This window comes from Polychytrium aggregatum, assembly GCF_025602895.1.
Source record: "Polychytrium aggregatum strain JEL109 chromosome Unknown BJ171scaffold_65, whole genome shotgun sequence".
NCBI lineage: Eukaryota > Fungi > Chytridiomycota > Chytridiomycetes > Polychytriales > Polychytrium > Polychytrium aggregatum.
Window position 1 is genome coordinate 74,856 of NW_026516267.1, and position 14,966 is coordinate 89,821.

The following is a 14,966-nucleotide window of genomic DNA, read 5'->3' on the forward strand; positions in this document are numbered from 1 at the left end:
ACGACTCGACATGGATGGTAGGCCTCGATCGGCAATGACTTGGTGTGCGCGCCTTGGTCTGCTTTGACTGCGTGACGAACCATGTGTGTATTCAAGGCCCTGAGGAAGAGTGGTCCTCGGTCTCCTTGGAAGCAGAGTCACCCGTCTCGTTTGCAAAGTCGCATTCGAGAAAGAACAGACATTTCATCGCCCACCCGAACGACATTATGTGGCACTGTCTGTAAACTTTTGACGCCAGGGTTCGAGGATAGCAACTCCGCCACAAACTGTTTGATTGTCCCGAGCTCAATCCCTCCCCAAGCCGCCGAGGTCATAGAGTTGTGGCAGAGATCAGGCATGGCGGATCTTTCGCTTTGACTTGGCCTGGTGCTTCTTCTGCGACTTCTTTGAAACATCGGTTTGGATCTCTTTCTTCAAGCTTTTGGAGGATGGTAAATCGCGTCAGGATACGTACCGACCCAAAGGCAGAGACTGTGGGCGTTCTTGGTCACGCCGAAGCTGTCGCTCTTCAGCGGAATGAATCGAGGGTGCACAAACGAGCCCGGAATCTATCCTTCACAATCACCCAGGCGCGCGAAAGGGTGGCTCCAGGGGGATGCAACTTACGTCTGCAGGAGAATCCGAGCCAGACCAAAGATAAAGATCACGGCTCCAATAAAGAGTCCCCACGGAGACTGGGAGTCCATGATGCTCTCGAACGAAAATAGAGATGGAGCGCTGCTCTCGGCTGCAGCACTGCCGTTGTCGTCCCTGTCAAGGGCAACAGGCTCGTGGATAGGCGTTTCGCTTGGAACGGCTTCAACGCTCCTGGAGGCCGAGGCAGTTACGCGCTCTGTTGGAAACGACTCGTGATAGAGCTTCCTAAACGATTCTACCGCTTCCAAACTCTCCGACAGCCGATGGAAGGCATTGAATAGAGCAACCAGCTCGCTGCGGCGTAGTGTATAGCCCGAAATACTAAGAGGCAAATCGACGAGTCAGCATGATGTCGTATGATATGTAAGGTCGCTCGAGTCGCAACAACAATGTCTTACTCTTGGACTGAAAAGAGGATCTTAAGTGCAGCTGCGAGACCTGTGCATGTTGGCGATGAGTGACGGCAAGATCCCATCGATCACAGTTCAGATAGGGAGCAGATGTCGCCGCCATAGACATAAAGCCGCAGAGTATCGGGGATAACAACGATTAGCAGATAAGAGTTAGCGCCAGCGGGGGATGCTCACGCACGCTTCGTTCCGACATCGGTCATTTTGCAGCACCCTCTGTCGGAACTGCGCGTGTTGCATTTTGAGGGAGGTTATCATGCAAAAATGCACAGTCATATCGCGCCGTCTCCTGTCCGTGGCATCATATTCGAGCGACGTGGGAGTCAACCTGCCTGATGTTTGCAGCTTTCCCCACAGGCGACATTTTTGGCACGACACACAGTCCATGATTTGAGTGATATTTCGAAACTTTTGCTTGAATTCCAGCTTCAAATACTGTCAGTTGCGGCACAGAGGACACCTGGTGAGGATCATAGATCTGCAGGGCACCTGCATCGGCGACGGTACTAAGGGCATTGTAGCAGCTACCTCTTGCGAATCAACAAAAAGTTGAGTTTCATCGAATGTGGACGGGTCCCGTGCGGTGATCTTGACAATGTCCGTCAGAATACCCTGAAGACAAAATCGCATGTCGTGGAGCATGAGTTTGAATGCGCCGCCGGCGTGACAACGAGGCTAAATCGCAAAGCGGCGCACTGTTGGCCACCGATGTTTGTTGGCAAGAGATCGGGCAGAAAGCTGGTGCTGGATCTACCTCGGTTAGCTTTCCAGAGTTTTTGTCGCCTCCAGCACAAAAATTATAGTCGCCGAGGTGGGGAGACAACTTGGCAATGGCCCTGAGTACAACGGCATAGGTGTAGTACATGTTCTTGAGACGCTCAGGAAAGTCTCCGACGCGATACATGAAGCATTTGAGATTCGGTCCCTATATTCAATAGCATGTATAAATTTAGTACGAGGCTCATCTTGCCAAGCTCGCCAAAACGGCAGCAAATACAGCCGCCTAGAAACGCCACGACGGACATGCCCAAAGCGCCGACATCGACATTGGGCTGGTACACTCACCCATTCGCCGGTTTTGCGATCCAGATGCTCGATACAGATGTGCGTGGAGATGGAGGCATGCAGGCCTGTGGGACGCACGATACAGCCGCGCTGATGAGATATGAGGGGAGAAGCGCGAGAGGCAGACCCGAGGGCAGCGTTCGCTTCTAACGTGAGGGGATGCGGCCAAGCGAGCGCACCTGAAACCAGGCGATGGAAGACACGCTTCTCGAGACACTGGTTGTCCAGCCCATGAGCTTCGGTATGGAAGCAGTTCTCGCTGTAGATCGACCGCCATATTCGAGTTGCCGAATCGCCACTGTAGCCGGTGAACCGCTCGGGGTTTTTACGGAGATCAACGTAGGTGCCGTCTGAAGGAGCATCGATTCAATTCATACAAGTTTGAGTTAGCCCGGCTTGACAGGAATAACTTTGCTCACGCCCAGAGGGCAACCCCACTCCCATACAAACCTGGCGAGAGCTCATCTTCAACAAGGCAAAAGTCATCTTCTCCAAAGGTACACTTCGAGAAACTTGAGAACCCAGCGCCGCCGATGGTGAAGTCCACTCCTGAGAGCGACGAGGTCTTCCACTCATCAGGGAGCTCCTCCTGGTGTTGCCGAGGCAAGATGCATCAATACCGATGGCAGAACAACAAAGCCAGCGGAAAAGCCAGCAAGAGACAACAAACCTCATCGGCCTCTTCCACAGCACAGTCAGGCTGAGTGCACTTGAGCTCGTCGTCCCAGAATGGGCACTGTCGTTCGAGGTTGACCTATCGATGTACTTGGTTTGTCAGTACAGGCCACGGATACGAGGAAACATTGCAGGTGTGGCAGCAGCGGAGAGTCTAGCAGATCCACTGGCTCGCCCCATGCAAAGCGAGACGGATCGACAGAGGCTGTCTGCAACCTTGTAATATCGGAAATATGTTGTGGAAACGAGTCGGCTGATCAGGGGTGCGAGCTCGCGATTGACGTTCTCGACGGATTTGAAATCGCAGGTTGCAACGTCTCCGATGATGCCCTGGGGCTGTGGCAGAGGACAGAGAACGAGAGCAGAGGAAAAAGGACAGAAGTTAGGCACATGGATTGCCGGTATAGATAGCGGATGGTACATAGATGAGTCTCGGCGGATGGCAACGATTGCGGGCGGACATCAACGGCATGCGCAGGGCCAGCGCCATCGAAATTGGTACATGTCGGTCCAGGGCATGCGCTCCCGCCTGTCGAGCGCTCGGTTTGGGTTTGGGATACTCACGGTGCAGTACGTGAGACCTTGGTCGTCAAGCACATGGGCGGTAGATGAGGCCGTTGGCTCCTTGGCAAGGACCTTCAAGGCCAGGACGATGGAGGATGAGGCAAGAGACAGCAGCCACGACGACTTCATTCTGGAAGACAAGCGGCAGCGAGTGTGAGCGGTTCAGAGACGAGCGGCTCTCGAGGAGATGGGGCGTTTGGCAACCCAGGAGCCAGAACAGGAGTGTCCAAGGTGACGGAGCAGCTCTCTGGGCAGGGCGAGCGGGCGGCTTTATCGTGATCAGGACAGAGTCATCGGAGGTCACGAGGAAGGTTGTGTCGCTGGTGTAACCAATGATTTGGCCTGGGCCGAGACAATGGTGTCGGGCGGTGATTGGATGCGCCAGGTGGAAGCCGCAGACAGGGGCGATATCCAAGCGAGACACGGACGTGGGAGCATGGGGAGAGCGCAACGGTACGGGCACTCAGGGCCGGGCGAGATGCATGGCCAAGATGCATGGCTGAGCCGAGATGCATGGTGAAGCGCATAGTGGGTACATGTGAAGCACATAGTGGGTACATGTGAAGCACATAGTGGGTACATGTGAAGTGAATAGTGGGGTAAATGGTGAGGTGCATGACTCTATTCAGTCAATCCAGAAAGAAACGGGCGGTCACTCTCTGGCATCAGATGTCTGAAACCCGCTGACTGACTGTAAGCCCCGGTGAGCAGGCCGTGAGATTGTTTCCCGTCCTGGCTGGCAATCTCGTTGGTTTCGTTGGTTTGGGAAGCATGGCCTTGAACACACTCGGTCGACCCCCTGTGTTGATGTGCGAGTGTGATGCACCACACTCACACATCGAGTGGATGCACCACACTCGCACATCGAGTGGATGCATCACTCGACCCTCTGGAGAGCTCCATGGCTTCTCGGCACTGTGAGCACACCTGGAGATCGAGTCGCTTGAATCGCCGTCGCCTTGGAGATGTCTTTCGTTTGCAGGGAGCCATATGAGCGAGAAAGCCTCCTTGATTAAGATCCAGAAACACATCACCGAATGGTCATGGCCAGCGTGCGATGTCTTGGGTGATAACACTCACCATTGACCAAAATCCGGGGTGACTCGTTTCAAACTCCGTCTGCTGACGTCAGATTTTTTTTTTTTGCTGCTGGGAACGGTGTTGCCGTTGACCAATGCTGTTCCGGAGCAGCCGAGCCGGCTTTTGGTCAAGACCACGACCTGACGATCCAGCCGCGCCACCACCATGGACACATCCAAGGATTCTGGTCCGATGGAAGAGGGCGAGTTTGACGAGCAAGAGCATATCGCCGCCGACGCCGACGCCGACGCCGACGCCGACGCCGGATCGGGTGTAAGCAGCACATTGCATGCATGTCGGGTCGCAACACAACCGTCCCGATCGCCAGTCAATCCGCTCCCCGATGCCGCTTTAGCATTCGGCGACTCGTGATGGGTGTGTCGGAAAGCTGATCGCTAACCCTGGCCACGCTGCTCGCAATCGGTGCCAGTCCGAGTCTGCCGAAGCAGCGGACCTGCTTCCAATGGCCATCATAGACCGCAAGGGAAACTCGGACTACCGAACGCGGCCATATGCCGGCATCTCCGAAGAGGACCACACCGAAGGATTCGATACGACTCGCCCTAACGTGCTCGACCCTGATCTCAAAGTCCAGACTGCCCTCCCTGATCCCGGGTTCCAAGTGACAGGAGCATTGCCGAATCCAGCCGGCGATCGCGAGGACGAGAGAATCGTGTCCGGAAATGACTCCGAAGCCGAAGCTGGCTCAAGCTCAGGAGACTCGAGTGACTTTGACTTTGGAGCCGTGGAGGACCAAATGGATGATGGGAGCTCTGCCAGCAGCGAAGGGTGCGTTATCCAGAAACCATACGCAGCTTGATACTGTTGGGGGGATTGCTCTTTTGTTGGTTTGGGTGGTGCTCTGGTCCGACAAAACCCCGCAAGCGATTGACCGGGAGCGACTCTGTCCGTGGCCGAGCCAGGCTGACCAGCCCATGTTCTCACCGATCGACAGAGAGGATGAATTGCCGTCGTCCCGGCTTACGCTGGCTGAGCGTGAAAAAATCCTCATTGCCGGTGATGAGGACGAGCACGGAAGATCGGGAGGAATTCTCCGAACCAAGAACGAGCTCGAGGTAAGAGCCGCCGATCCTCAACTCCTTCGCTGTGGCCCAAGACTTTGCTGGAGTATCAGAAGCTATGAGTCCGATGGCCCGTGCTGACAACACTGCGTGGACCGTACATTTGGGTGTCGATAGAAGCTACCTCCGGTGGAGGATCTTTCGCATATCTCCGTGCCCGCTGATTTGCCGCTCGTTCCGGTCGGCATGGTCTATGCCATAGTCGATGATCTCGTTGTGGTCGAGGCACAGGCGTCTGGTGACATCCAGGTGCTGGACATGGGATCTGTCCTCCTTCTCGAAGATCGCTCCGTGCTTGGCAAGGTATCGTACCCTGCGTCAATGTCGCCGATCGGACACCCTGGATATTATGCGACTGCGACCGAGGGGGCAAAGGAGTACAGAAACAAGCGCCTCATATCTGGACACAGTACCGATGTGCCTCTGACCGCTGCCTGCGATCATGTCTCCAAAACTCCACAGGTCTTTGACACGTTCGGTCCAGTCGCACGACCAATGTACTCGATCCGATTCAACAGCGCACTGGATATCGATCGAGAGCGTATTAAAGTCGGTCAGAGTGTCTTCTGTGTGCCTGACCTCGTGCATTATGTCTTTACGCAAGTACTGACGAAGATGAAGGGCTCGGATGCTTCGAATATCTTTGATGAAGAAGTCGGCGACGATGTAAGCCCGGTCTTGAACCAAGCATCATGCGTGGTTCCATGGCTGCCACCCGTCGATGCTACCCCGGATCGCCACCGCTCTAATCGCAATGCTTGAACTATCGCCACATCAACTAGGAGCGGGAATTTTCCGATGACGAAGAGGAAATGGAGTATAGGCGCCTCCAGAAGAAGAAAAAACTGGATACCAAGACAGAGGTAGCGGCCTCAAGGTGCGTTGCTCGAGTTGCGTTCGCTGTGGAGGGCCGCTGTGGAGGGCCGCTGTGGAGGGCCGCTGTGGAGGGCCGCTGTGGGCCGGATTGCATTGTGGAAGATTGCATCCCATGACATATGGCACTTGTGTATGTGATATACCCCCGGTGCTGCTGGCCCTCACAGCGTCTCCCTGACAACGTTCACACATTGTCTGTTTCAAGTGACGGTGAACCGTATCAACTTCTGAGCCGACCGCTGCCCTCTCGACCGTTGCCGCCAGCACGCGATGGATCGGTTGGCGAAAGCGACCGAGCCGCCATGCGGCTTCAGGGGCCTCCAAGAGATGGATTCGGCGCTCCAGGCTCTCGGGGAGCTCTGCGAGGCCGCGGCACTCGGGGTGGTTCGCACGATGAGCCACGCTCGCGAGGCGGTCCACCTCGGCACAGCAATCGCAGAGCCGAGCCCTCGGCAGCGCTCAACGACGACGAACCCGGGTCTCGAGTAGAGCGAGGTCGAGGGCGAGGCCGAGGCACCCGCGGTCACCTCGGCCACGGGCAACGCAGCTACTATCAAGAGAGCCGCCCTCTGCGAGCTGACTACGAGTTTGATGGATCAAGTCTGCCCCAAGACCAGTTTGGCGGCACCCACCACCACCCTCGCCACAATGCGCGGCACTTTCCGGGGGCTGCAGGCCACGAGGTTCACCAAGGGCCGGGCATGCTGGGCTATGGGATGTACCCTCCGAGCTCTGTCGGGACAGCACAACCCATGCCTGGAGGCGCTGGACATGGCGCCCCGTCGCTCGGTCAAATGCCGGCAATGGGCATGCCTGCCATTGCTGAGACTGCCCAGAGCAACTTCAACTTGCTGCAGGTAGCCAGTCTCCTGTCGACCCTCCAGCAAAACCAGCTTCAGACCCTGATTCGGAGTGCCGGGCTCTCGATGCAGCCCGGTATGCTGCTCCCTTCGCCTGCGCCGGTTGGGATGCCTTATGGCTTTGGGCCGAGCCAAGGCCATCCTGGCGCCGCGAACCCACCACCCGCGCTCGCAGGCCCTGGATCGCAGCCATACGGAAACGGCGCCGGGCTGGCGCATGGCGGCGGCGTGCTTCCAGGCTCTGGCCAAGGATCACAGGGTCCGGGCTCGGATTACCAGCAAAACGCCATCATGCAGCTCCAACAACAGCATTTCCAGCGGCAATTCCGGCCGCAGTAGCCCCCTCGCCATGCAATACAGTTGCTCTGGACCGAAGCAGGCCCGTCTCTCACGGAGTCATGACCCGCATCTCGGGCGGGACTGTCGTCTGGTTGTGGGCACGGCTGTGCGGCATGTCGCCTGATCCCAGGGTGCAGGATTGCGGCCTGGATAGAATGCGGTCTGCCGCCCGGATACAATGTATAAATACTTTGCACTCTTCCGACTCTTGGGCGTCTGGTCTGTGCTGTGCCATCGACCGATCGACGCCATTCAACCAGTTGGCCGATCAGCACAACCCATAGCAACCGCCTTGGCAGTCCTTGATCGCCCGCACAGCGACAGTGGCCGGCAGCGGCTGGGCGCGCCTGTGCGACCACAACCGTGTCACCGCGAGGGTTGCTTTGGCGACCGTGGCTGTGCTGCAGAGCCCGGGCCACAGAAACAGCGTGTGCGACGGCAGATACAACCCCTTGTCGGGCGCTGTGTCACGGCCCGCACAACCATGCCGCCACTCGCCATCGCCATCGCCATCGCCATCGTCATCGTCACCGCCATCGCCATCGTCGCTGCCATCGGCCTGTGCTTTGGCCTTCCATCCGTGCTTCCTGCTCACCGTCGTCGTTTGCCACCCGCTTTCTCCCCTCTGCGTCACTCCGCTGCCGAGCTCGCTGACGGCACCCCCCCCAATTCAATGTTCGGCCTCAAGAAGAAGATCCGAGCTCCTCGAGGTAACTGGCTCGGTCTCAATCGGCATGCTGGGCCACCGCTTCCACATCTGCTTTCCACCACAGACAGCTTTCCCTCCACCGCTGACAGCTTGCTCCTCGCTTCCGCACCACCCTTCTCTCACGCCGCAGCCGCCGATGCGGCTCTCTCGCCAGGCATGTCACCCAAACCGTCCGTTGGCGTTCTGCCCGGCATGTCTCCCAAACTCGAGATGGACCTCCCCGAGCTTGACATCGACACCAACCTCGGCCTCGCCGACTCTTCTTACTCGAGCGATCTTCCCGAAACAGTCAGCAGTCCCATTGTCTCGCCAAAGCCCGTCCGAAGCCTGCGCTTCGACAATGTCATCCACCACATCCCAACGCCTTCGCACGAGACCGACACTCGCATACTCTCCGACAGCGACAGCGACGACCCGCATGATCATACCTTCTCTGCCGATGATGAGGAGGAGCGCACTGCTGCCGGTCCAGGCACAAACAGCGATCGTATCGATCCACGCAACGAACAGCGCAAGGGTAAAAGTGGCGCCGTTTCCTCGGACGACGGCGATGACGATGTGCCTCTGGGCATGCTTGGAGACGGAGCCCGGGCCCCCTCCGAGTTCACCAGCATCAAGGCCGAGGTCCGCCTCGAGAAATATATGAAAAAGACCAAACGCACATCGCGGCTCATCAACCCAGACGACAATTTACCCTTGGCCCTGACCCGGCTTCAGCTTCAGGAACAAATGCCCGCCGTCAGCTTGCCACCAGATTCAGCCTCACCCAAGCTGCAACCTAGCCAGCAACTGAAGCGAACTCCAACAGCCTCGGCCGCAAACCTCCCGAGTCCCAAGATGCCCGATTCCTCTCCACGACAGCCGCATGCGGCTCCATCGGCGAACCCTCATTCCGGTCACAACCGATCGCTGCATGATCCAGCAGTAGACACCGTCCCCCACCGCCGCGCCACCGAGTATCCCAGCCCGTACGATAACCAGGCCAACGGCAAGAAAATCACCGCCCGCGTGTACATCCAGGATGCTTCCACCTTTACCATGATGGTCCTGACTCCACAGATGAACTCGGTGCAAGTAACGAGCGATCTTGTAGTGCGCTCTAACCTGGATCCGCTGCTAGGGTGGACTCTGTTCGAGATATGCAACGACTTTGGTGTGGGTATGTAGGCTTCGCCATGCGCTTGTCTTGATGCGGGAGATTGCAATGGATGTCGGTGCGGGTCCCAAGCTGCCGCTGTGAGTGACAATGTCCAGAAGGACAATGCCCATGGCGACCGCTTCTCGTGTGCAAGCGATGAAGCTCGGCCAGTGGTGATTCTTCGTAAGCCGACTGCATGTGTATCGCCTGAGCTCACATTCTTGCTCTTCCAGAACGACCGCTTCGAGATTGGGAGGTGAGCAGCCTCCGTTCACGCCACACGACCACATCTCGCTCTCGTGTATTGCGGCAACGCCTTTGTCCATCGGCGCCGTCTGCCATCGGGCGATGCGGTGCTACATATTGACCCTTCCAGCAGTACTTACCGTCATACTTACTCCTGGCCGGACTTGTCGGCTTTTTCGACTGGTTACAGATTGTTTCGGATGTCGTGTCATCATGGGACTCGTCCAACTCGGTGAACGCCATTGTCTTGAAGGTGTATGGCCTTCGAGATACCCTGCTGCCTGAGGTGCGCCTATTTTTGCGAGCCATGTGACGCTGTCGCCGTTTCATGGCACACGAATCGATATTTGGTGTGCAGAGGACCGCCTTTCGACTGACACTCCGCTCGGTTGCCTATGCAGTCCATCATTGGCCGCTATCCCAAAGTGCAAGGCTGGGTCCATCTGGAAATCAAGCCTGGAAAATGGCAGCGGCGCTTCCTATCGCTTAAGGATGGTGGCGTGAGCTACTTTAAGGACGGGGAGGTGAGACCAACACCCGCGCGGCCGAGAAGAAAGCTAACGCTGCCGAGACTCGCCCATATCTTGGTCGTGTCTTGATCATGTCCAAGACATGTGCTAAAACATGCCTTCTCTGCCCGTTGGTCATAGTCCGGCTCCCAAGTATTCCTCTGCAGCTTGGGTGCCTTCGATGTGTACACGCTCTGCAAGAAGCGCAACCGCGCACCAACAAACTTTTGCTTTGCCCTCAAGTCCACGTCATCCATATCTTTCTTTGAAAACAAAGACGACTATATCAAGTTTGTCTGCGTCGACCGCGAAGATCGGCTCTTCGACTGGGTCATGTCGCTTCGGATCGCGCAGGTATGCCCAACCTTCGGGTCTGGCGACCGCATTAGAGACCATGGATCGCTTGATGGTGTTTGCTGAACCGGACATGTACCCCAGCGACGGGGCTACAAGCAGGCCCGCGAATCGTCTTGCACCGGCTGGCTGGCTGGTGCGTGCCGCTCACTAGACTCCGTATTCGATCGCTTATACCCCCCGTCTCGCGCTCCGTTCTTCATGTTCTGCACGCTGCTTCATATTCTCCAGAGTGAAAAGACATTCAGCGACAACCCGGAGCTATTCGACAATCTGTCAGGCATTCCCCCACAGGCATATGAGCGACGGCTGCGCAAGTTCCAGAAGGAAGACGTCCTGAAACCGAACCCAATCCTCTCTGGGACCCATTCTTCAGGCCATGTCGCCAACGCAGGCCTCCCCGATCATCGAATGTCCCGTCGCGATCGCGCTGAAGAGGTAGCGGGTGTATTTTGCATTTGTCGCGAGGCGGGCTCTGTCTAGCGGCTCTGCGTCAGTCACACGACCACCCGTTTACATATCATGTCGGTGAGTACGAAGAGCTGGCCTACGTGATGGCTAACAGATATCTTGCACCGTTTGTTCCAGACTTCGTCTCCTTACGGAAGAGGAGCCTTCGATCGTATGGTCAGTAGAGCTTTGGAACACTTGCCCTCAGCAGAACCCATCCGCTCTTGGCGCGTTGCAGCTACTCCCTGGTTGCATACTCGGGATACACCTCCGCATTCACTTATGATTTGACAGGATCTGTGTTGAGACTCTAGTTTCGGCTGACGTGGTCACTGATGCGGGTCCATCTTTTGCTCACTTCAGAAGAGCCCTTCGCGATGGAAGGATAGCGCGCCGGCCGGTGGCGAACGAGCAATAGGAAAACCGCTGTTGGCCTTTGACGAATCTGGATACCCGCACCAGGATACACCACACAGCTCTTCGAAACCTCGCCCCCAGGCGGATAGTGGGCTTTCAGAGTCCGAGGAGCGGGCCCATCGCCGGGCGCGAGGATCGCCCAAGATTCGACCAGGAGAGCAGTCGCGGGGCAGGGAAGGCGAGTACTCTGATGCGCCTGGACGCCGTAATGGCGAGTCTGAAGCTGAACGGGCGGAGCGCAAGCGCCGAGAAAGAAGGCGGCGTGAGGAGCAGGGCTCCGAGCCCCCTCAGCAACGCTCGCGCTCAGTCACCCGCGAAGGGCGAGAAAGAAAGCCTGGAATCAAGCCTTTGATCGACATCTCGGACAGCAGTAACTGCCGCAGATGCGGCTGCAGCTTTACGCGAGATCAAAAGCGCATATGTTCGAACTGGTGAGTCGAGTGTGGACATTGTCTGATCCCAAGGCCGACGCATGTTTTACTCGCCCGCATTCGGTCGTAGCGACTGTGGCTGTCTGGCTCGATTGTCTGACTTTGTACTGCCCTCCCCCCCCCTTCGCTAGTTTCCATGTTCACGGCGAAAGCTGAGGTCGAGAGGGCCTCTCCTCGTGTCCAACTTTCGCATCGTTTTCAGCCGCGGGCTCGGCGATCAGCGGTTGGCCCCTGGCATGGAATCGCTGTCCAGGCGCCGGTGTCGCCATGTGAGCTGTTGTGCCCATCACAGAGGCGGCCGACAATACTCAGGGGGGGGGGTCTGTGACTCTGGTTCCCGTCCAGCTCTGTTTCCACTTGTCTCACCGTACCCACCAAATGAAAGAACCTGCATTGTCTTTGAGGACATTGGTCATTTCTGGATCCTGAATACATGCATGTCCACCACGTGTCTACAAACACAACCGGATGCTACGAACTTTCACACACGGATGGCTTGTGGATCGGTTGATGCTGATCGATCTGGTTGAGCGGCTTTGATCGGTACCCAAACCAGCGATATCGCTCTTTACCCTGCATCATCCTCCCTCATCCCAGGTATGTCTTCTTGCTCTGACTTGCAGTGGCTGCATCTGCAGCGGCTCGCTGGTCCCTGTCGTGCCCACTCACTCCATGCATCTCCCTCACAGGGAAATGGTTTGACCCACTTGACCGGATGTGATGTGTCCCATTGTTATTTCAACACGCTGTACTCAACCCACAAAAGTCGCCCAGGCCATCCACATGTCGCAGTCTCCCGTTTCAATATGGGCGGCAATAAAATGTTCCAGCGGCAGCGGCATGCCCGCAGGGCGCCCCTCTCCGATAACATCTGGATCCTCCTCGTCCAGCGCTTCGCCAAACTGCCGACGCTGCGGTGCTGAGAAGAGCAGCATCACAACCGCCGCGAAGCGGAACAGACTATCCACGAGAAAAATCAGGCTTGGAGAAGTGCCCACGGCGGCGGTATAGACGATGCCGAAGAGAACGATAGAGCAGATGTATGAGGCTTGCTCGATGAGGGTCACGAGAGAGAACAGTCGTCCTTGAATGTGGCTTGACAGGTTGCGGGAGAGTAGTGACTTTGTGATGGGCAGCGCTAGGACCGAGACGCTGTCAAAGATGAGGACTGACGGAGCCGAATCTCAGTAACAGAGTCGGACTTGGGTCTTCCGGGCGCCTCGTGGGATATACTCTGTGCTAGTCGATTGCTTACCACTGCAGAACACCCATTCATTGGTGGTTGCAAAGAGGATGACATGCGCCAGCGAGCTGATCAGGAGGGCAATCTTGACGATCAATAGTTCGGCAGATCGGATACGACAAATGTGCTCGATTCCTCGCAGGACCAGAGGCAACACGAAGCTGACGCTGAAGGCTCGCAGCGAAGACCGGAAGAAGAGAAACTCGGCTATCTGGAGCGAACTCCACCCGAACCGGTAGTTGGTGTATATCAGCAGAGCGGTGGTTGTTCCAGAGACCGACATGGAGAAGAAAAGGATCGCCACGAGGATCAGGAGCATGGAGGACTTGCCGTTCGTCGCAATCTCCTCCACTACGCTGGCCAGCGACTGGACAAACTCGCGAAGGCTATCCAGAAGCGATCCGGATTGCGAAGCATGGCGGACATTGGATGTTGCGGTTGCTACGAGAACCTCGCTGGGAATAAGAACAGATGTCTCCGAGACCGAGCCGCCCGAGTGCGCAAGTCGCTGCCTCGGATCCTTGAAGGACTCGGGAAGAACAAGCACTACATACACCAGCAGTATGATATGCATGATGCCGGACAGGTAAAAGACGTCCATGGTGCTGATCTGCAATCAACAGGGAATTGAGAAACTGATATCTTGCGATCCCCCACAGAGCAGTCACTGCCAGCCCACCCGGCAAACACTTTGCAAACTTGCATACCTGGCCAAGATATCCCCCTAGCAGTGGCGCAAACATGAACCCGACAATGGTGAAGGCCTCCAGGATTGCAAACTTCCGAGTCCTGGACTCCGGTGGCGACACATCGGCGATGTATGCGTGGGCGGTCATGGTCAAGAGGCCATAGGTCCCGAGGAACCCGCCCAGCAGTCGGATCAGCACCAAGGGCCACAGGCTGAGGTTGTAGTGCCCGATGATAACCAGAGTAACTGTTCCCATGAGCGTGCCAACCATCGGCAGCATCATGACGGGTTTGCGGCCAATGCGATCTGAAAGTGCGCCAACAACTGGAACGGCGAACAGCCCCGGGATTGCCATAGAGAGCGACAACATGGTTGTCCACCTTGCGACGATAGACTTGGATATTCGAAGCAAGGATGGGGGTGCGGGCAGTGCCGCGAGCCGAGGGTTGTCACCAGGTCATTACAAAGTCGACATGGAGTACTCAGTGGGTTACCCATAAGGCCGGCCGTCAAGCATGATGTCAACCAGCATGATCGCAGCCATCGGTCGGCCCTCTGGTGGTGAAGACCAGCGCCGACAATCCAAGCGCATCCAGCCCGTGCGAGACGGGGTTGGGACATACTCGGCGATAGCATACCTGAACTTCCGGCGAGCTGCAGTCAGCATCGCCGTTGCTATCTCTGGTTGCGGAGCAGATGACTCTCAGGATGAAGAACTGGAGCGGGATCGTCAGCATGCCTGTGGCAAGGATGTGGACAACGACGGCAGGCACCAGGGTCTTCATTCGGGGCTTCTGCCACCATCTCTGCGGCTGGAGGGTGGAGGTGCTTGTGGATCGCGAAGCGAGAGGCTCAGCGAGGCCCCTTGATGGCGAGGCGGTCGTCTGAGGCATTTGAAGAGTCGATGAGGTGAGAGACAAGTGCCACAAGCGAACCTGGGCAGCTTTTGAAGACCAACAGGCCCAGAATATCAGAACCGGACACTCGGAGACGGCGCGGTGCTGGCCGATAGCCAGCCAGCCAGCCGGACTTTCAGCAATCCGCGATCCGGAGCATCCGGACAGACGAAAGGGGTCATGGCGGTGCCGTTCCCACGCTCGCGATATCGCAGTGGATGATACAAAACGGGGGCACCCGTTTCCATTTTGACAGTACAGTCTGCGATGACCTGGTCTCCCACAATAACCTTCCAGA

General features: G+C 56.9%; 4 protein-coding genes across 4 annotated transcripts; 2 read left to right on the forward strand and 2 right to left on the reverse strand.

The window, feature by feature from the left end:
- Nucleotides 1-198: 198 nt before the first annotated feature.
- On the reverse strand, nt 199-3,626 carry BJ171DRAFT_268953 (uncharacterized protein). The gene is made up of 12 exons (XM_053106794.1): nt 3,351-3,626; nt 3,003-3,122; nt 2,782-2,865; nt 2,562-2,700; nt 2,291-2,461; nt 2,112-2,176; nt 1,801-1,971; nt 1,575-1,658; nt 1,379-1,481; nt 1,035-1,074; nt 607-957; nt 199-418 (listed from the first exon to the last, which is right to left on the reverse strand). The coding sequence occupies exons 1-12, from the start codon at nt 3,477-3,479 to the stop codon at nt 331-333; spliced, it is 1,545 nt and encodes a 514-aa protein (XP_052962317.1). The 5' UTR covers nt 3,480-3,626; the 3' UTR covers nt 199-330.
- Nucleotides 3,627-4,556: 930 nt separating this feature from the next.
- BJ171DRAFT_603579 (Gar1/Naf1 RNA binding region-domain-containing protein) lies at nt 4,557-7,760 on the forward strand. The gene is made up of 7 exons (XM_053115172.1): nt 4,557-4,703; nt 4,861-5,219; nt 5,386-5,506; nt 5,630-5,815; nt 5,975-6,178; nt 6,295-6,389; nt 6,594-7,760. Exons 1-7 carry the CDS (start codon nt 4,596-4,598, stop codon nt 7,585-7,587), a joined length of 2,067 nt encoding a protein of 688 aa, XP_052962318.1. The 5' UTR covers nt 4,557-4,595; the 3' UTR covers nt 7,588-7,760.
- A 311-nt stretch (nt 7,761-8,071) lies between these two features.
- On the forward strand, nt 8,072-11,382 carry BJ171DRAFT_587490 (uncharacterized protein; the record flags this gene model as incomplete). The annotated part of the gene is made up of 9 exons (XM_053114428.1): nt 8,072-8,297; nt 8,427-9,455; nt 9,668-9,690; nt 9,871-9,966; nt 10,082-10,204; nt 10,331-10,543; nt 10,775-10,981; nt 11,132-11,165; nt 11,357-11,382. The coding sequence occupies 9 exons, from the start codon at nt 8,072-8,074 to the stop codon at nt 11,380-11,382; spliced, it is 1,977 nt and encodes a 658-aa protein (XP_052962319.1).
- A 1,184-nt stretch (nt 11,383-12,566) lies between these two features.
- BJ171DRAFT_603582 (major facilitator superfamily domain-containing protein) lies at nt 12,567-14,557 on the reverse strand (the record flags this gene model as incomplete). Its single annotated transcript, XM_053115173.1, has 4 exons — nt 12,567-13,009; nt 13,097-13,694; nt 13,792-14,166; nt 14,411-14,557. The coding sequence occupies 4 exons, from the start codon at nt 14,555-14,557 to the stop codon at nt 12,594-12,596; spliced, it is 1,536 nt and encodes a 511-aa protein (XP_052962320.1). The 3' UTR covers nt 12,567-12,593.
- Nucleotides 14,558-14,966: the final 409 nt, after the last annotated feature.